General features: G+C 34.8%; 1 protein-coding gene across 6 annotated transcripts in view; it reads left to right on the top strand.

Moving 5' to 3' along the window:
- Positions 1-419: 419 nt before the first annotated feature.
- Positions 420-22,314, top strand: part of GAS2 (growth arrest specific 2) — a 138,722-nt gene continuing 116,827 nt past the window's right edge. For 2 of the 6 annotated variants that reach the window (XM_032240998.1, XM_032241001.1), the window contains exons 1-3: positions 513-796; positions 8,689-8,853; positions 19,457-19,578. In XM_032240998.1, coding sequence (XP_032096889.1) covers positions 8,709-8,853; positions 19,457-19,578 — 267 coding nt within the window. In that variant the 5' untranslated portion in view covers positions 513-796; positions 8,689-8,708. The other 4 variants (XM_032240997.1, XM_032241000.1, XM_032240999.1 and 1 more) reach the window with 3 other exon arrangements.

Consider the following 22,314-nt stretch of genomic DNA (forward strand, 5'->3'; position numbering starts at 1 on the left):
CACGATACACGTACTAATAAACAACAGTTGGAGAAAATTGTCTCTGGCATTCAACATAACGCTGAGCTGAGGCTGATGGAAGGAAGGGGGGAATTGTATTTCCTTTTGTAAAGCAAAAACAGCCTTGAGTGCAGCCTCTTCTAAAAATCTGATATTTAAAGAGAATTTTAAGACATCACAATGTTCAATTTGGAATGAAGAGGGGCCGAAGTTACTGGAAAGCTCGTGCCTCCGTCTGCAAAATCACTGGCCAGGAAAGCAAAAACTTTTCCAACACCCAATTTTAATATTGTGCTAAAGCCATTGACTCTGTTAAAACTCTAGAGTTAAATATGATCCCCTCCCCACCCCCCACCTTTTCCCTCTTAGGTTAGTGTTTAGGGGACAAGGAGGGGGCTGGAGCTTGGCCCCAACCTCGGAATTGCTGCCAAGGACTTGTAATACAATCTCTCCCCGTTTGAAGGGTAAATCGGTGTCAATTGCATTTGCTGTCCACCAGAAAAAGTAAGCATTTTACTTCCGCTCGGTCTATGAGGACTGATGAAATGTAGGAAATCTGTTTCTGGCAGGGAGAAAAAATCGTTTTCCCAAACAGCACTAAAAAGAGCCATCAGAGAAGTATGAAGAGGGTTAGTGCGGCTGTAGCTGCTGCCGCTGCCGCCAGGCTGGTGGGGTGCGGGGAGCGGCTGCTGCAGGACCTGCGCCTGGAGGGGGCCGGCCTCGAGAAGCTGCAGGAGCCCAGCCCGGAGCCCAAGCGCCTCTGAGAGCCGCCAGTAGCCCAGCTCAGGACGCGGGGGTGAGCATGACTGGCTGGCCCAGCTCTGCGCCAACGCCGCCGCAGCGCGCGTGCTCTGCAGCCGGGGCTCACGGGAGCCCCTGCCTGTCTACTGCACCGGGGGCGGCGGGGGAGGGGAGAGGTCATTAAAAAATAACCTCAGGAACGAGGAGGGGAAGAGTGAGGAGCCACGGACAGTTGGACAGGCTGTCTCTAAGAGTGGGTATTCACTGCAGTGGGTGACTTTCTGATTCCCTGGAAACAACCATGTGTTCCTTGTCCCTTTTGTGGAACACCCCAGATGACTGCAGCACGTAAGCCCGTTGGGTTAGCTCTGCCAACCAGGGACAGAGTGAGGATTTTTAATGAACACATCGATTATAAATGCACACATATGCATTCGTGCACAAGGGTATCTCTAATTCATGTTCAGCATTGTCTGTTATGGGGGGTGGGATGGAGCCAGAATGGTCTTAATGGACGGGTCCTAAATGTTTTACTTGAATCTTTGAGGCCAGAATGGGAGGAAAGAGCGCCACATGTGTGATCTGGGGTGATACTCACTGTTTGTGTCTGATGAGTTTGATGAAATTGAGTTTTATGTGAATAAACAAACGCTAGCCGATATATATCAGCATACTTTGGGAAGACTTTGCATGGTATCATTCTTTTTGTTCAGTCCAAAGTTGAGAGTGGACTCTGAAATTGTTTGGGGAACAAAGGAGACAATTTTGCTTTGAAGACTTTATTTATACTGGCAAAGTTAAATTTTGTCAGCTCAGTATGCTAAATTACCATTAACTTAGCCCAGGCTTTCGAAGAAGTTTCCATTGTCTTGAACGAAGAGGGAGCAAAAGCAAGGGTTAACAGATTGTTTCTACATTCCAAAAACAATTGAGATTGGGGGAGGGTTATTCTATTCCCAGTTAACCTTTTTGAAATCGCAAGGCTTTACCTTCTCCAGCCTTCTTCATCTTCATCCTCTCACCGCCGTGATCTTACAGTGAAGAGTTTGCAAAACTCTATTCTTATTATCTCCTCCAAACCTCTCAAACAAAGTTAGATAAATTGTGTATGGGAGATCTTATGCTAAGGAAATAAGATCTGCATGTGCACAGGAACACCCATTTGACATCCTAGTATTAAAATAAAGGCTCAGACAGGTTGAATGTACGAGCCGGGCAGAGGAAGTCCACCTTTCCTCCTCACCTGTCCCCTGAGATTCACAGAGGCAAGGCAGAGCAAGCCCTGTGTTCATTGCTTCTTTACCCCAAACTCTTAGCAGTGTGGACACTGATTAGCTACAGCTGGGTCTGATTTGCCCAGCCTGTCTTTGATATTAATCAATGAACTGCTCCTCAAGGAATGCTTTCCTCTAACTGCGGTGAAGGTGGTGGTCCTCTCCAATATGGGTGTCTGGGTTTTGACTGCCTAAGAGAAGGTAAGGGACAGATGGATGAGGCATGGGACAGTGTGCCTTTGCAACGCACACTGGAGACTGCATGGGGCTACCTAAATGGCCTGTTACATGGAAAAAGGTAGCTTGGATTTCAGCTGGTATGCTACTAAAGTTTGGGTTTATTTCATTACTTCATTGTTAAACACTATACTGTGGTGTTATGGACTGTGCTTTACTAGGAAATAAGTTCACATGACAAACATTATTTCAACTGGTGCAAAAGGTCATGTGATTGCCCTGGAATTTTCTAGCATCTTGGCTAGAAACTTCAGTTAAACCTTAAACTTTCGAGTATGGTGAAATATCTGATCTTATAGTAACTGTAAGTATGTTGTGTGTTATTTAAAAATCTTGCTTCAAGACTGGAAGTCTGCATTGAAGACTCAGGGAAACTTTGGAAAATTAAAAGTTCCCTTGGTTGAAAAGGCATGATGCGGCTATAGCTGCTGACAGAGAGACTTTTGTTTGAAACTGCAGGATATGTTGTAAGGTTGGTTTGGTATCTCTGTGGTTTTGATATTAAGGTTCAAACAGGATCCAACTGCTTCTTTAAACCTGAGCAATTAGGAAGGTTTCCACGCAATGTTTTTTTTGTCTAGAGAAATGAACTGGAGTAAAAGTAGAAAATAATCTGTTGTCAAAATTAAGTAAGAGGCTTGTGTAATTTTCTGTATTAAATGTTTTCAGGATCAATACAATTAAAATTTTGCAAATCTTCCTTATGTGAGACCATCTCATATATGTATATATATTGCCACAGAATGTATAACTCTGCTAGTTCTTAACTACATTATACATTTACTGCATAAAGTAAAACAGAAATCTTTACATTAAAACAACAGAAAAGAATTTTCTCATGAATTGAGGTTTACCTAATCAACTTAGATAAAATTTTGATGTAAGCCCTTAAATATTCTAATTGTTAATATTGTTACTGACTGTCAGATGGTTTTCTATTTTAATTATGTTCCAAGCTAATCTGTTAGGGGTTTAAAAACCTATGCTAAATTGTTTGGAAGGATGGTTTGGCATGATTTCTTAAAGAAAACTTTACAACATCCCTAATGACATGAAAATATAGAAAATCAATCCCCACTCAGTCTTAGGTTTTTTTGTTTGTTTTTGTTTTTGTTTTTATCATGACTTGAGAAGAAATTGTTATTTGTAACTCTACCATCATTTCACTCAAGACAAATCAAGATAGGACTGTGGGATAAGAAAGAGATCTCTAAAAGAGAGTCAGCACTACACAAAATTAAGAATCACAAAAGCTGAGTGAGATATTTTTAATGATTATGAAAAAACAGTCTTTTACCATGGCCAAAATATCCTCTTAGGCTACCGACCCCTTATTAATAATGGGGAGTTTGAATATATAGTTCTTCTAAGGTTCCTTTGAATTTAAAAATTTTTATTATGATAAAATACCATTAAGTGTCATTTTGCTTCATGTTTGGTCCTTTTCAATTTGTGGATAAGTTGCGCTACTGAGCCTGAAGTGGAGGTCCCATTACGAGATCTGAAATTGCCTTTCTGATGAAATTATGGACTTTATTTTCTGATTAGACCTTTAGAGTAAGATTTTGCATTCATGACATTGGTTGAAAATGTACATTTTGTGAGATAATATTAATGAGCCAAAATGAATCACAAAAGAGTAAAGAACTCATAACGATGAAGAAGACATCTAGAAATTCCCTGGTGGTTTATTCTTTGAGCCCAGCTAGACAATTGGCATTTTCTCTTTCCAGATTTTGGAAGGATATTCAGTTTGGAGCACTGTTTGTTTTTAATTTAAAAGGTAATGTGATTAACTGATTGACACCTGTAACACATTAAACTGAATAGATGTGAGGACCAATGCTGCAGATGAAAGCAAAGATTACCTTTAGGGATGAGACCTTTGACTGTGGGTTGATTAGGATTCGTTGTTTTAAAGGGAACAGCTGAGTCTGTGTGTGTACATGGGGGGAGGGGTGGTAGTGATAACCTCTCATACTTACTTTGAGAGATACAGCATTTCCCTCTTAACTGATTAATCATCATCTTAGGGCAGCATTCTTTTCAATATGAAGAAAACTTGGAATAATCCATTGTTTATTGTATTATTAATACATTTTTCTGTTCTCCTCCTTGTCCTTTGTCTTTTTTAAATGATTTAGAGTTCTATAAAATATTCCTGTTTTGTCACAGAATTGCTTTTCTTTTTGGGTTAAGTCAATAGAAGTATTATTTTGGCACATTTCTGATGGTGATCATTTAGATTTTGCTAATATCAAATGTGTTGAATATTAAATATATGCCAAGCATTGGCACACATATATAATCCTCACAATTATCTTTAAGGTTTCAGCCTCCCTTGTATATAGCAGTAAATACAGGTACAAAGAGAAAAATTCATATGGCTAGACTAGCATAGCTATTAAATGGCTAGGTAGTGGAGCTATTATTTGACCCTGGTCTTCTGATTCCAGTTCCAATATTCTATCCATTATTCAGACTTCTAAATCTCATAGCAGACAGAAGTGATGTAATATTTATTATTTTATTATTTTTATTTTGTCTTTCCAGTTTCTTTTCTATGTAATATCGCAATGCATTTTCTCTAACATGCCAGCAAATTCTAGAGATAAGCCAGAAATCACTTTGGTCATAATCAAAGCACACCTCTAGGTGGCATGGAAGAATACTTTTTCTTCACAGTCCAAATTATGAAGTCTTCAGCTGGGATTCTGGGACAAGAAGCTAGACAGTCTTTAAACATGTGATATTTTACTTACAAAGTCATTAATTTTTTCTTCTTCTCCTGGGCTATTTCAAGTCTCTTCGTATTCATAATTGTTATTCCAGAATCACTTCTACTATGGAAAGAAAGAAAAAATATATACACACACAGTCTTTGAAGGATTTTGTATTAAGTTTCTGCATGTTTTTCTCTTTAAGTTTTATTTTTCTGAATTTCTAGTCTTAAGGGTTGGTTATACATTTTAGGTAGACCCAGAAAGCTTGGAGGAGCCATAGAAGTATTTGAGTCCTTACTCCTCTTTTTAAAGTGATTGACTTTAATACTTACCAAAGTTACTTATCAAGCTTTTTAAATACTTGTACTATATATACTTTTTGGAAACATCACTCAGTGTTTAGATATGTTATACAAAAAAGATTTTCTTTCTCCCTAACCTCACTGTTTTCTTCAAGTCTGGTGGATCGTCAATCGCTTTATTTCCCACCTTTAAATGTTACCCCTTGGCATCTCTTGAGGTTTTGAAAACTTTTGAATGAACTTAAAAGAACTGAAATTTATCTTTTTGTGTAGCTTGTTATTTATGATGTAATTCAGCTGATCCATATTGACTAAATATTTCTTTAAAAAGTTATAAGAAGGGTAAAATTCCATAGTGATCTTTTTATGTGAGTAATATAAATTAATTTAACCTTTCTTCACCACAATATAATACTTTTAATTAGAAACTACTTCACCATGGGGTAAATTCTCCATACTCCAAATTTTGATCATGCTAGCTGAATCCATTTTCATGTTTCATATTCATGGATTAGCCAAATCTAAATCCAAGACGTCCAGGTATTGACTTTCAGCCAAACCGTTGAGTCATGCTAAGTTTGGTAGTGATTTGAAATGTGAAAAAAGGATCAGGAGAAATTGGATTGAGAATCCCAATTCTTTTCAGAAGGGACTTAAACAGAAGAGTCCTTATCTATGACAGTGGCTTTAGGTTACTACATATTTGACATATGTGTAATTGTTTAACTTCTATTGCATGTTAATTACTAAGCCTTCCTTCTCTCACCTCTGTCTCCTGGGAACATGTAACTGTTTTTTGCTTTCTTCTGGCCACTAAAGTTTTGACTATAGACAAAGTAGCAAAATAAAAGTTGCTTAATTATTTTTATTGTTTTTACTTAATGTTCATCTCTAATTATTATAATTCAGTTTGAGTTACTTTTCTGGCAAAACACAGGACAGAGTACATGAGAAATAAATGTGCCACTGTCAAGGAAAATAAAAACTTCACTGTTTAGAAGTTTTAAGGGAAAGGATTGTGTCCTGGCTCATTGAAATTGTTACATGCCATTAGGCTTACTGTAAACTATCCCTTGATGAATTCTTTGCTGGACAATGAGCTTAAGAATCTGAGGTGTCTTCTTGCTTTTATAGAGCAAAATAGGACTCTGATGCTTAAATGGAAGTTGCAGAGCACATAATAGGGTGTAGGTAAAGTTACTGAACTGCCACATCTCACTTTCAGGAAAGTAGTGGGAGAGATTGTGTCTTGAGAAGAAAGGCATTTTAGAGGTAACCCTTTTAAGATTTCAATTAGTTATCTAAATATATGAATCATATGCTTATATGTATTGTTACTTAAATGCTTCTGAGGCTAACTGGCATGTAGGAATCTTAGCTACAAGGAAATGTTTTGCTTTTCTGGGACTAGACATATTTTTTTAAATGGAGCAAAATATGCTTTAGATTTTTGGCATTTAATCACAGAATTTGGAGAAAACTTTAGGACTTTATATGGGCAATGTCATTATTAACTATGAAATAATAAACAATGGTGATATTCTGATTCCCATAATGACAGTCTAATAGCATATGACAAAGTGTATTAAAAGCAGTCACATTTACAATGGTTGACTTTAGATAGATATATGTAAGATGTTTTTGGAGCAAATTTATGGTAATGTTTTTTAAAAAAATTACTCAAGAGAGTAATTTAATTAGAAATGGAATTGTGCTTTTAAATTGTGTATTTATGATAGTTTTTAGGTACTTATTCATAATCCCAAGTCTTTTCTAAAACTACAGCAAAATATTTAGGAGATGCTCATATTTTGCATTTTTCTAAACACCCATGTCTTATTTTTTTTCAAAAGCAATATTTAAAAGAAATTAACTTACACTAAGTGAATTTGAGTTTGGGGTTACCTGGAAAGGAATAGTATATAGACTTTCAAATAATAAAACCAAAAGGAGAATATATAATTTATTGGAAACTTTAAAATGCCATCAATATTGGAATATCGCTGAAAACCCCATAAATATTACTTCTTACCTGTTGCAAATATTTTCATTTTCATTGTTATATGGTAATAAGCATCTGGTTATTTCATAAGCATATTTATGTAAAGAGTGGAATCTTACATGTTTTTAAACATTATGACTATTAGCTGCTTCATTAGATCTTATGTAGTCTTACATCCTCTAAATAATGCATAAAAAAGTGCTATATTCTGTCCTGGCACGGTGGCTCATGCCTGTAATCCCAGCATATGGGGAGGCCGAGGCAGTTGGATCACTTGAGTCAGGACTTCAAGACCAGCCTGGCCAACATAACAAGACCCCGACTCTACTAAAAAATGTAAAACAAACAAACAAAAGTGCTATATTCAAGGCCAATTGTATATTCAAATACCTTTTCTACCAAATAGGGGATTGCACTACTCACAAGATGATCAGGTAAATGAAAGCATCTCTTGTTTTTATAGATGTCAGAAGATATTTAAATATTTCTACTCTAAAGATAATTTCTAAGAAAACCCAGTATGTAAAACAAATAAAGTGGAAAAATAAAAAGAAAGAGAAACAGTGATTGTAGGAATAGCAGAGAACAAACAAACACCTCTGGCAGCATTTGTTAAAATTATGGTGCAGTTCTTGGGTTATTATCAATATGGGTTATTGACCATTCCATTTTGTAAAAATGTGTCATTACAGAAAGAGTAGTGGTCTTGGGAGTATGAAAACTCAGGTTCAAGCCTAGTTCTGTCATGACCTAGCTGTATGATCTTAGTGAAGTCACTTATCCTCTGTTTTTTGTTTTCTTTGACTGCAAGGGAGAAGTGTAGTAGAGACTCTTTGCATGTACCGCCTCCCCTGATCCTCACCCAGTTCTCTAAATTGTGAGTTCATGATTGCTTGGCCATCTCCCCCCCAAAAAAGTGCTTTGCGTAACCTTTTAGGCAGTATTATTAAGGGTAATGATCATTTGTTTACAGTGAGTTGTACAAATGCTGTCACTGCTAGTGTTCAGTCATAAAATTCTGTGAAAATATATGGTTTTAAATAATAGCCCAAACAATGGGAGTTAACAAATTGGATACTAACATTTTAACTTTTCCTTGTGTTTCCACGGTAAGCGGAATTTCTTGCCTAAAAGCTGGCTCTTTCCAAGTATATCATTTCATACAAGCGTGGAGATTTTTGTTTGATTTTCTATTTGACCTTTGATTGCTGCTGTTTTCCTACCAAGTGGTTGGCCAAAAGTGAGAGGGCCAGTACAGATAAAGCAAATAGTGTTTCGTGGGGTTTAATAATTAATAAACTAAACTGTCATCAAAAAACCCATGGATCCACTTCATTATAATGTCATGATGACAACATTTTAATGAGAGAAATCTGTATAAAAAGCAATTTCTTTTGTTTCCAAAACAGGTATTACAAGTGGATAAATAATGTGCTCTGCTCTGAGCCCAAAGGTACGCAGTGGACCTGGCCTCTCTGATATGCATCAGTATAGCCAATGGCTAGCCAGCAGACATGAAGCTAATTTGCTACCAATGAAAGAAGATCTGGCCTTATGGTTAACCAATCTATTAGGTAAGGTTATAAGATCTCATTTTGTGAGCAAAGATAACAGTTTTTGTTTTATTTTTCCTCCTGTAGTGTCCTTCACCTAAGCATGTGATAGTACCTTGGAAAGAAAGACTTCTATTATTTGGCTTTTGCATCTGGGAAACGTGAAACAGGTGGAAAATTTAGATGAATTTCCCAGTGTCTCTCACAGTAACTGTGCTTAGTAATTCCAGTATGATTCATTGAAATGTGGAAATATGTGGTCAGATTGCTTATTTTATCTATATGCTGGTCTGATTTATTTTTGGCTTTTCTTTCATGCCGCTGATCGATTTGACCTATTCTTTTGACATTGTACACAGGCTACAGTGTCTGTAAAATCTGCCTTCTAAATCTGGATTTCTTTGCCCTACTTTTACAACACACCTTCTAAAATGCTGAATACCCAAACTCAGGAACAAAATTATGTATCTTTTTTCCAAATGAGCTGACTACAGTCATCCAAACTCGAACTAAAATTTTTCTTTTCCATTTGCTTTTGTTTTTAAGGTCTAGTCTAAGAGTACTTTAGCTGACCTCGTGCTACCTCCTGGTAAAGCTGCCTTTCCTTTTGTTTCTCTTGTGCTTTCATATTCACAGGATTAAATTTCAACTATATGAAAATGGAATCACATGTTTAAAGGATTATCATATATAGCAACACTATTTCTACTAAGTTTTTTACAGTTAATGAATTAAATTTAAATGTGAGAAAAAAATCCCTGTAAATTTGATAAGATATAAGATTTGAGCATTGAGTAAACATAGAACTTGTATGCAGCTTTATCATTTTCAGGGGGGATTTAATCAACACTATTTTATTATTTAAGGTATCTGTCAAGGTAAGAATTGTTATTCTCACTTTGTAATTAATGAAACTGAAGAGCTCAGTAAGGTGCACCCTGTTCATCTGAAATTTTAGCAAGGTTTGGCAGGGGATTAGCACATTTTATCAGGATTTTGCTTGCTCTCCGTGTCTCTAGACGTGTGCATGGCTTTTGCTTTTATTTATTTTTTAGTCTTTATCCTAGGATTTCTTTATCCTATGTTTCTTTTTTCTTCATAGTGCACACACAATTTTGGCAATTCTGTAGTCTAACCAAGGTTACTGAATATGGGTATGCAAATTGTACCCTGCACCAACAGATAGTGATGCTAGAAAAAAAAGAAGACACTCCCCAGAAGACCCTGCATACTACTATAGACTGTCTCAACCAGAAGGGGCTACACCTTTTAGTAATTCATTCATGCAGAGGATAAATTTTATCTCCACTAAGGAGAGGGAGTTATTTAAGCCTAAACAGATGGATTTTTCTCTCTCTTTTGTCTTTTTGGGGTTCACTAATGATTGCTCTGTTAGTAATTAATTATTAAATTTGAGCTATCAGTTTTCAGATATGGACAATCACAAATAGAACAAAAGTTAAGAACATAGGCTCTGGAAATAGACTACCTGTGTTTCAACCCCGGCTCTGCCACTTGCTAGCAGTGTGATCTTGGGCAAATTACTTACCTGTCTGTGCCTCATTTTCCTCATCTGTACAGTGGTAATAACAGTGGTAACTACTTTGTAGGGCTGCTGTGGGAGTGAATGATTAACATATGTATAGTAAATAGAACAGTGTCTGGCCACAGTAAACACTATCTTCTTGTTGTTATTATTATTCCACTTATATAATTCAGTGAAACGTAATTTGATTTTGTGCATAAATTCGTTCATTGTTTTTAACAAACTTTTGAGTGTGCCTCAGCACAGGCATTGGTGAAAAAAAAAGGACTCTGGGATAAAAATACTTCAATTCAAATACTGGTTTTACCACTTATTGTGTGATACTGGGCAAATTTCTTATTGCACTGTGCCTTGGTTATATAATCTGTAAAATAAATACTATAATAAAATCAACTTTATGGGATTGTTGGAAGTTGGAATGAGATAATAACCTTTAGAAGAAGGTCTGGCATATAATCAAGCCATAAATAACTATTATGATTGTTGTGTTCCAGACAGTCATCTAGGTACTGGAGGATAGTGATTAGGAATAGACGTATTACCTCTTCTGACAAAACTGAGAGTAGATTAGCAAAAAAAAAAAAAAAAAAAAGTAAATAATTAATCGAATATATAACCTATTACTTGTTATACATAGTAAAAGACACAGGTTGCAATTAAAATGTAAAATGAGGTGGATCAGTGGGCTTGGGTTTGGCAGGGGTTTAGCACATTTTATCAGGGTTTTGCTTGCTCTGCATGGCTCTGGGCTTGTGCATGGCTTTTGTATTTATTATTTTTTTTATGGGAACATATATTTAAACTGAGAAGTGTAGATTATTAGCTAGTCAGACCAAACATGGGATAAGAGCCTTTGCAGGGAGGGAAGAACATATGTTGATGTAGGAAGGAGTTAGGTACATTGCAAGAAATGAAGCAAGTCTAGTTTCAACAGAAAAGAAAGAGGAAGAGAGTTTCATGAGGCATGTTCAGGATAGATCATATATTTGAAGATCATATTAAGAAGCTTATACAGTATGATCATGAGAAGCCATTGAGATGTTCTAAACAGAGGAAAAGTGTGATTAATTAAAGTATAGCCTGCTTATACAGGTATGCTATAATGCCCTATGACTTGTCATCAAAGGCATTTTATTTAGTGAGTGCAGTCATTTACAGGGCAGGTTGATCAGTGTGAGCAGCCCAAGACAGCCTCAAAGAATAGAGAGTCAGTGTGTGTAATGGAAAGATCCTTGGATTAAAAGTCAGGAGACCTGGCTCCTAACTGGGCATCAGGAGACCTGGCTTCTGGTTCTGGCTCTGCTACTTGGTAGGAAACTTGCCCAAAGTCACTCAGCTATCTTTCCTGGGCTCAGTGTCCTCAACCATAAAATAAAGGAGTTGAAGTAGATGATCTCTAATGTCCTTTCCAGATCCAAAAGCCTAAGCTTTCAGGAAATCCAACTCCTAAGATCCAGCTTGGGGCAGTTGAGAGAGTCGTCAATATACATAAATAAGAAGATTTATATAAATGAATGACTTTTTTAAAAAATTAAGAATTTCTTAGTAGTTATAACACAAAAGCAATTGATGGCTCGTGAAATTTTCTCAGAAAAGGAATTCTAAAAGAATCTCAAGATACAGTAACGTATAACCTTAGAATGGACTTCAGTTCCTACAAAGTAGGTAGATAATAGACTTGAAGTCAATACCCTCATGGCAATTTAAAAAGTAGCTAACAACTTGAGATTATTAAAAAGTGATAAAACATTTGGAGATAGAAAAATGCATTGTGTACTAGAATGGTGATAACAAGGAGGGAAATAATAAATTTATATCTCATGTTAGAAGATATCTTTCTTACACTTAAGTATATTTAGTATTCACATACTTTGGAAATGGAGCAATTAAAGTAAATTTTAAAATTATTTATTATTGACTATTTTACACTTCAGAAATATTTGCAGACTTTTATTATGCAGCTCTTTTTGAAATCTTGCTTTTTATCTACTTGAAGGAGATAAAAAAAGAGTAAAAAGATAGTAAGTCTTGAAAGTAGCTTCAGAATTGATATATCTCCTCTGAATTCCTAGGTGAGGTAGAAATTTGCATATTAAATTAAAGCTTTTAATTAGGTTTTGCACTTGTGCTATTAGAGTTTTCTTGTGGAAAGATTTTCTGCTTATTTCTAGTGTGTTTGTCTAAAATGTATTTTTTTCTTTTATGTTTTTCAAAAGGAGAATTATTGATATTCTATTAGAATTCTGTTAGAATTAATGATATTCTAAATTCAGATATTTCTGATCCTACATACAGACTATTAAAAATATAGTTCCTTAAAGAATACTCCATTTATATTCTGATATTTTTATGGATTAAAAATGATTTGATAGAGAAGAAAGTGATTTCATTGGTTCATAAACCAATGTTCATATTCTTGTAACATATGTAGATATTATACTGTCATTTCCAGATAATATACTTAATAATAATAATAAATACCATTTGAAATTCCTAGGCATAGGGTTAAAGCATCAACTGTAAACTTTTAAGCTAGCTGAAATTTATATATTGGAATATAGAATACAAGCCATCTTGTGATGTTAACTACTTAAGGTGAATAAGTGGTTTGTAGTAGTTGGGCTTTGTCAAGGGGGTAGCACATTCTGATTAATGAAAATATTATCATGTAATATTTACTGAGTATTTACATATCATTAGATATATCTACTGATCTTGTAGAAAATACTCTTTGTAGTCCTACTATGTTTTTGAATAATGGGTGGCACCCCAGAGCAGTTTTGTGATCAACATTCAAAAAAGACAGCAAAGCAGTCATGAAGATCTCATTGTCTTTCTTTATAAAAAGTTTATTTAGCCATTGCTGTCTATTATACCTTAAATATACACATTTCATTTTTATTTTAGATCTTCTGTTTTTTATTTTTGAGAACCAACTATTGAGAATTTGTTATTTAACTATGCCCTTAGAGTATATTAGAACATGAAATGCATATGTAAATAAATATTGGGGAAATTTTTAATTGTCATTGTGAGGAAACATCATGTTGTTAAATTAACAGTCCTGGATTATAGCAACCACCCATTTTTCAAATACATTGGGCATATTCTACTACTTTTATAATTATTGATGAACTTTTAAGGTTATTATTGGCTTGACTTTGATTATATACTAAAATAAGTGTTCTCAAATTATCTATTTCACATGTATATTTAATTGAAACTTATAGCCTACCTTTATTTTCAATTAATATTTGTCTAATATTGCTGTATAAACTACTTGTGATTACATATTAAAGATAGGAGTATAGTTGTTAAACATCAAATAAATTAGCATTGTTCTTAAAGATTGTAGATCTTTAGGATATAGGCATATGTGCTGGATAATGCAGGGTCTTTGAGTAAATCATCAGATATATTAAAAATCAAATTGTGCTGAATTGATATTACTAATATTTAGAAAATGCATTGACAGTTGATGTCATGGTGATTTACTCTTTCTCTGACCTTTCTGCATATAAAAAATGCGGTTCTTTTCTACTTAATATGAGCAATATATAACATTTTATTTTTTTCAGTTATTCTTAAAAAGCATAACATTTTCAGCATTAAAAATTTAAGCAACTATTTATTAGAGTTGCTGCTGTCAAATACAGAACAGCTTGCTTTTCTTTTTTCTTCAAGTCCTTTTACCAGATATTTATTCTGCAGGGTTCGCATATTCTTGGTACAGTCAATAAAAATTCTTTAGGACAGGTGGGATGTTGTGTTAGTTCAACAGTTTATAGAATCAACTTCATGTTCACAAGTTGACATCTGTCAGAGCAGTTATTCTAATTTTGTATGTGACTTGTGTAACAGAACCAGATTTATCTTTTTTGATATAAATGCAGGGTAGACACTTGAAAATCAGTATGAAGCAGGTGCTGGTCTAGGGATTTTTCATATAATGAACCGTTTCCTAGCTCGCAACCTTGAATCTTTAGTCTCAAAATACTGAATAATTTTGGTTAAAGAGAACATATGAACCACTTTGAATTCTTCAGTTAGAAAAAATATATTTGTATTGAGAGGTACAGTGGGGATGAAAATAGAATTTGATAGTAACTGGATCATCTTTAGGGATTAAAAATATACCAACTTTCTTCTACAATGAGTCATGCCAAATACTAGAACTTGCCTGAATGATATTGTTAGCCATTCTTCAATCTACAAGATGGATTGCTATTCATTTTTCAACACCACAATCTTCAACCCCCAGCTGATTTTTTTTTTCTAAAGAGGTTTCTGTGGTGTTTCTACATAGATAAAGACAGCTACATAGAGGGAGGATGCATTGTCATAGAAAATAGTCATTTGTATATTCAGCAAATATTTAAGTAATCAGGCATTGTGGCCAAAAGCCACTCTGAACCTAAATTGCCAAAAAGCCAACTTCCTCTACCCACTAATCATGTGACCTGAGGCAAGTTACTTAATCTACACATCTCAGTTTCATTATCTGTAAGATGGATATAATAGTAGCAGCCACTTCACAGTTTTCTTGAGAAGATTGAATACATGAATACATAGAAAATGCTTAGAACAGTACTTGGCATATAATCAGAACTCAACTGTTAAATATAATTATTTGAGTTCTTTAGAAATTCAATACTACTAATTTATTGGGAGGAAAACATTCTTTCTCAACAACTTAGAAGATCAAATAAATTATTTTTTCCAGGTAGCCCCAGTCTAAAACCCTTTATAGACTGATACGTAAATCTAAAGTTATGGCAAACGTATTTCTGGGAGGAATACACTGATGTATTTGAGTATGCATGTTGATTATAGTTGCCTGGCAAAAGATTTCAGGCAGATGTTTATTTCCTACCATTGAGCTCTAATGTTTTAACAGGAAGTGACTAGCCACAATATTTAATCAAATTTCCTGATTTTGATCTACTGGCAAGTTGTCATTCATGACTAAAGTAATCATGTGAAGATCAAAGTTCGAAATTATAAACTCAGGAAGCCAAGCTGTGACTTCTTGACTAGGATACTCTAGATTAATATTCAATCCAATTGTCTTTATGAACCAGTGCTGGTCAGGACTTTAACATGATTTAATTGTATCCATTTATTGTTCTTTCTTTACTAACATCACCAACCACAATGAAATGATGGGGTTGGGGAAAAAAAACAATTGTCTGGTGCTAAAATCACACTGCTTCCAGTAGTCTGATGTGTTAAACCAGGTGCACAATTTAAACTAAAGAAGATATGACTCTGTTTAACAGAGATAGTTACCTTTCTATGACTTTTACTTGAGAAATTTTAATTATTTCTACACAGCATGTTCTTAAGATTTGCCATAGTTAAGTTCAACTACTTTTATATTGTGTTGTTTTTTGCAAAAAATACTGTTGATAATATTTAAATTAATGTAATAAAGAATGAGATAATATATCATCCCCATATAAAGATTATAACTGATATCTTACAATCATATAGTGATAAAATATATATTTAATAAATTTTATTAATATACATAAAATATATATTTAATAACTTTTAATCATTGGAAGGAAAATATGTTACATATGAAGTTATTTTAAAAAGTCTCAGACTTGTATTTTTTCTTCATTTGAGGCAGTATATTTCAACTATAAAGTATGTAACAGTCTGCTTTAGCCAAAGAAAACTCACCTTTCGAGCTATAAAATATACAGAATTGAAAGCTGACACCTAATATATTTTTCATTGGATACAGATGTTCAATGGAAAATTCTTTTTTCAAGTATTCATGAAAAACAGGATAACTAAAAAGATATAATGCATAAAAAGTAAAAATCATCGCTTTTGATAAATTGTTAATGGCTTTTTAATAAAAGATATTTTTTCTTTTTATGATTTATACATTCTTTTAAGTATATTATAACCATTTTATTACTTAAAATTATGAATGGAATATTCAGATTACCATAGAACTTAATGAAATAATTATACATAAAGTTTCTATTCCAAATGTAGAAAATCTTGCAAGTAATTAAAAAAAAATTATTCAACAATTTAGAGTTTATCTTTATCTTAAAATTTGAACTTATTTAAATAACATCATAATTAATAAAAGTATTTCTAATATTTACTTTTGGTAACTTTGTGAAATAAATTTATTATTAGTAAATGCAGGCCAATATGATGAATACACAATACAAATTCTGTTATGCTCGCTTTTTTTGTATTTTGGACATGCTACTTTCATTTCTGAATTGAGCTGCACACAGTTTTGAAATAAAAGTTTTGCACAGGCTACCTGTGTGGTGAATATATAGAGCTACTGATGTTTTTCCACCTACAGAAGTCATTATCCTAATTGGGGGCTAAAATATGAACTATCCAGTAGGGGAAAACTAACATTTTTTGAAAAGTAATTCTTTTTCACTCTTTTCCTACCCTGACTCCCAAAATGGAAACAAAAAAGTTATTTTAAGCAGATGTTTCTTGAAATCCAAATATGTTAGCTATTGTGAGTTTAACTTAAATAGTTTATCTGTTGTTCCACTTGGATTTTATTTATTTATTTATTTGTTTTTGAGATGGGGTTCTCATTCTATCACCCAGGTTGGAGTGCAGTGACACAATCTCTGCTCACTGCAACCTCTGCCTCCCCGGTTCAAGCCATTCATTCTCCTGCCTCAGCCTCCTGAGTAACTGGTATTATAGGCTCACGCCACCACACCTGGCTAATTTTTGAATTTTTAGTAGAGACGGGGTTTCACCAAGTTAGCAAGGCTGGTCTTGAATACCTGACCTCAGGTGATACACCTGCCTAGGCCTCCCAAAGTGCTGCGATTTCAGGTGTGAACCACCGCACCCAGCTGGATTATAGTTATTTTAAGTGTTTATGGAATTGAGCTACATGCATGTTTCTTAAGATAAAAGATGAGCCTTGAGCATCTTGGTATAAAACTTTAAAATAATTTCATTTTCATATTTTTGATTTTAAGTGTATTTCACAAAAGTAATATTCAATATTATCTCAAAGTTTTCTAGCATTGTATTTCTTCATTTGTACATTTACATGCTCACCGAGCACATTTACATGTTATTACTACTATGTGAATAACATGCTTACCTCTGTAGGAGATACAAAAAATAATTTTAAAAGATATACCTCAAGGTTTATAGCATACTAAAGAAGACAAACACTGCATACAAAACATACTACTAACAATAGAATATGTTTGATCAGTGCCAGAGTAAGTATATTCATGAGTATGACATATAGACAAGAGATCAATGTATACTGGGAAAATCTCTTTCTGGAACTCTGATTAAAGGTAGAACTTGGCTAAGGAGGTAAAATGTAGGACACTGAAGTTGGGGGCCATGCTGGGAACAAAAGCATAGCAGCAGAAATAGAAAGATCTGTAAGGGGAAGGCAGCCTATAGATAGATCATGGAGCAATGTATAGGGATATTAGATGAGAAAGGTAGATTAGAGGAATACAGGGAGACCTTTGGATATTGGGTTAAAGTGCTTAGTTTTCATATTCCAGTTAAAGGAGAAGACTAGGAACTATGCAATAAAGGCAATCTGAAAATGCCTCAGTGAGGATGGTGTTTAGGAATATTAATTTTAGCAGGGGGCGTGATATGTATTGGAGAGAAAAGTCGAGGACACAAAAATAGCCATTGTTCTTGTTGCTGGAGGTCTAAGTATTACATCATGAAGATTTTTATTAAGGTTATGGCATAAGAAATACACGGAAGCTTGAATCAGAAGCCCTCTCCTATAGGACTTCTGACTAATAATGTATGGAAACATAAGGCAGGAAAATGGAATATTCTGAAACTTAGATCAATAGGAACCAAAAAAAAGGAGAGAGCTTTGAGAAAGATAAGTTTTGAAAGAGTATATAAGAAAGAAGTGCAGTGGCACATTCTCAGCTCACTGCAGCCTCTGCCAGGACTCCTGGGCTCAAGCCACTCTCCTACCTTAGCCTCTTGAGTAGCTGGGACTACAAGAATATGCTACCATGCTCAGCTAATTTTTTGTATTTTTATAGAAATGAGATTTTACCATGTTGCCCCATGGCTGGTCTGTAACTCATGAGCTAAAGAGATTTCACCTACCTCGGCCTTCCAAAATGCTGGGATTACAGGCCTGAGCTACTGCGCCAAGCCTACCTGTAATTATTTTAATCAGGACAAACAGTTCAATAGAATTTAGAGATGTGGTTTTACACATTGGTCAAGTTATCAAAGTTCCCAATGGAGGTTTTTAAAAAATACATACATGACTCTCTTTTAAATTAAAGAAATTAATCTGGCTAAGTGCACCCCAGATTGCATGACTGTAATGCCAGTACTTTGTGAGGCTGAGAGTGAGGATCACTTGAGCCACAGGAATTCGAAGCTGCAGTGAGCTCTGATCCTGCCACTGCACTCCAGATTGGATGATAGAGTACAATCCTGTTGAGAGAAAGAGAGAGAGAGAGAGAGAGGCAGAAAGAGGAAGAGAGAGGGAGAGAGGGAGAGAGAGGGAGGGAAAGAGATGGAGAGAGAGAGAGAGAGAGAGATCTACAGAGAGAGAGAGAGAGAGAGAGAGAGATCTACAGTGTTCTTGTAGTCGTACATACACCTAACAAAAAATACTTGTCCTGCATGATGTCCTGCCTTGTGGATCAAAGTAATTGAATGAGCCACAGAGGATGAGAATGGAATGAATAATGGAGGCCAAATTGTGTAATCACTGGTAAAGCAGGTTCTTTAAGTTTTGTTGGTTAGTTTTCATTCCCCCTGATAATTAAATGATGGAACTCTTTCACCCAGAATATCACTTTGCCACCTTTAATGTGAAATAAAGCTTTTATGCAGTTAGAACTATGTTATGAAAATATTAAATGTTGAGATTCTTGCAACCAAAGGAAGATAGAAAATTCCAAAGAAATGACTATTTCTGGTAAGTTCCTGTCCCAGATACATAACTCAGCTAGAATAGAAATTTTAGTGATAAAATTATGTCAAATTTGTTAGTTAGTGTGAATCTGACATTTGAGTTTCCTTTTATAATGTTTCTTTTTGTTATTTCAGGGAAGGAGATTACAGCAGAAACTTTTATGGAAAAGTTGGACAATGGTGCCTTGCTCTGTCAACTTGCAGAAACTGTGCAGGAGAAATTTAAGGAGAGCATGGATGCTAATAAGCCCACAAAGGTAAAAGATCCCAGTGCAAAAATCACTCTTAGCTGGTAGATTATATTTATAATTGCTTGTAAATTGAATGTAATTTAAAAATTTATTGTGAATGGATACATCAAGGTATGTACTAAAATCAAAGTACAGAGGGTTCTTTTTAATTAGATAACATGTTATTTGCACCCTAATTACATAAATTACATAATCCTTTTGGTGAATCTAATTGAACTAAAGCTTATGAAAAATGATGGTATTAAAAGAGTATTGTGTATAAACTTGCTGAATCTGAAGTACTGATTAAAAATTTAGCAGAGAAATAATTGTGTCATTAGGCAATGCACAAATCCAGCCAAGAAAGATGTACTGAATAGATCCTTGTTTTAAAAAATATTCTGGCAGAATACTAGAACAAAATTTCTGGAGTGTAATTTTTTATTTATTCTAAATAAGTAGTACCCATTGAACTAAGTAAATTTGGACAAATTATTTTTCTGACTGCTCAGATTTCTTTTCTTCATATTAGTTCGAATATTCTTTTCTAGTTATTATAAACATTTGATGAAAGTATGGTGTTTAACCTTTTTTAAAGAAAATAAGAGAGAGTGTACTTAATTTTTAATAGAGAGTGAAAAGAGATGTAAAAAAATATTAAAATAATGTTGACCAGGTGTGGTGGTTCATGCCTGTAATCCTAGTATTTTGGGAGGCTGAGAGAAGCAGATCATTTGAGGTCAGGAGTTTGAGACCAGTCTGGCCAACATGGTGAAGCCCCGTCTCTACAAAAAAAAAAAAAAAAAAAAAAATTAGCTGAGCATTGTCGCACATGCCTGTAATCCCAGCTACTCAGGAGACTAAGGCAGAAGAATTGCATGAACCCAGGAAGTAGGAGTTGCAGTGAGCAGAGATCACGCTGTTGCACTCCAGCCTAGGTGACTAGGTGACAGAGTAAGACTCTGTCTCAAAAAAATAATAAAATTAAATAAAAATGTTGAAGACAGCTTAAGACGAAAAGCAACTGTTAATCCATTTCTGCAACTCTGTCAGAAAAAATAAAAGGTTTGTGTTTGTGTGTGTGTGTGTGCGTGTGTGTGTGTTAGCACTGAATTTACTTTTTATATATTTTATATATAAAAGGATTATGTATTGCATAATACTGAAAGGATTACGTAAAGTGTTATATAATATACAATGTCTTCCTCTTACTATTTTCTTAATCTTAAAAGCAACTCTGTGAAGGTATTAATTAATTGATTTCCAAACTTTGCTGTACACTGGAATTACCTGAGCATCTTTAAAATAATGCTGAGAGCTGGGCTGGACATGGTGGCTCATGACTGTAATCTTAGCACTTTGCAATGGTCAAGGTGGGCAGATTGCTTGATCTCAGGAGTTCAAGACCAGCCTGGGCAACATGACAAAACACCGTCTGGAAAAACACAAAAAAATTAGCTGGGAATGGTGGTGCATTCCTGTAACCCCAGCTACAAAAATAATAATAAAACAAAATAATACTGAGACCTGTATCCCATGCCTGAACATTCTGATTTAGTCCCATAGGGTGAAACCTGGGCACTAGAATTTTTAAGACTAAGTAACCAAGAATTTGAAAGAGACAACTTTCCAAGTTTAGTGCTCTCTCATTCATAATGAACAAAAATGAGAAAGCACTAAACTTGGAAAGTTGTCTCTTTCAAATTCTTGGTTGGTCACTTACTATCCAATCTTGTACAAATTACTTAGTCTTCAACCACCCACTTTAGGAGAAAATTACAAGAAATAAATGGCTACCAAACTTTGCTGCACATTAGAATCACCTGGGGAGCTTTTTAAAAATTCTTTATAGAAGGTTTACTGTAAAGCAATGAACAGAGGAAAATAAGCTGTTGTGCCCAGACTCTTGAAAGAATTACATTCATATTACGAAGTTCCTGAAACCTGTATTGCTTATTGTTGAGGATGGAGAGCCCAATACCTCAGTGTTAAGAATCCTTGAATCCTGGCCAGGCATGGTGGCTCACGCCTGTAATCCCAGCACTTTGGGAAGCCAAGGTGGGCTAATCACGAGCTCAGAAGATCAAGACCAGCCTGACCAATATGGTGAAACCCCATCTCTACTAAAAATACAAAAAATTAGCCGTAGTCCCAGCTACTCAGGAGACTGAGGCAGGAGAATCCCTTGAACTGGGAGGCAGAAGTTACAGTGAGCCGAGGTCATGGCACTGCACTCCAGCCTATGTAACAGAGTGAAACCCCATCTCAAAAAAAAAAAAAAAAAGAATTATTGAATCCTCTTGAGTAATAAAGATTAACCAACTCTATTAAGGCTATTGTGCAGTTTTCTGGTTTTGCTTTGTTGGCAAACATTTGCTTTTTTAAAACAGAAGCAAAGATTCTCAAATAGATTTGTAATTGTAAGACTCAAATGTAAGATAACCCTAAAGATTGGATAGTAAGTGACCAACCAAGAATTTGGTCACTTATAGGTCAAAGGCTTAGCCTATAGGTCAAAGGCTTTGACATTAAATGCATTTTGCTTGGGTTCTAGTTTTATTTATTAATGGGAGGCATCCGAGCCGTAGTTTTCGTATCTGTAAAACAGGATTAATAATTACATATGTATACATTCTGTAGAGCATTGCACAAAATAAGGCTCTTGTTAAAATCTCTTTTCCCCATGTGAAAGTTAAGAGACCTTTATAAGAATTTTCTATTAATTATACGAAAATAAATACTTTATGGCCATGGCCATACCAC

This window comes from Sapajus apella, unplaced genomic scaffold (assembly GCF_009761245.1).
Source record: "Sapajus apella isolate SASKATOON/1434 unplaced genomic scaffold, GSC_monkey_1.0 scaffold47, whole genome shotgun sequence".
Lineage (NCBI taxonomy): Eukaryota > Metazoa > Chordata > Mammalia > Primates > Cebidae > Sapajus > Sapajus apella.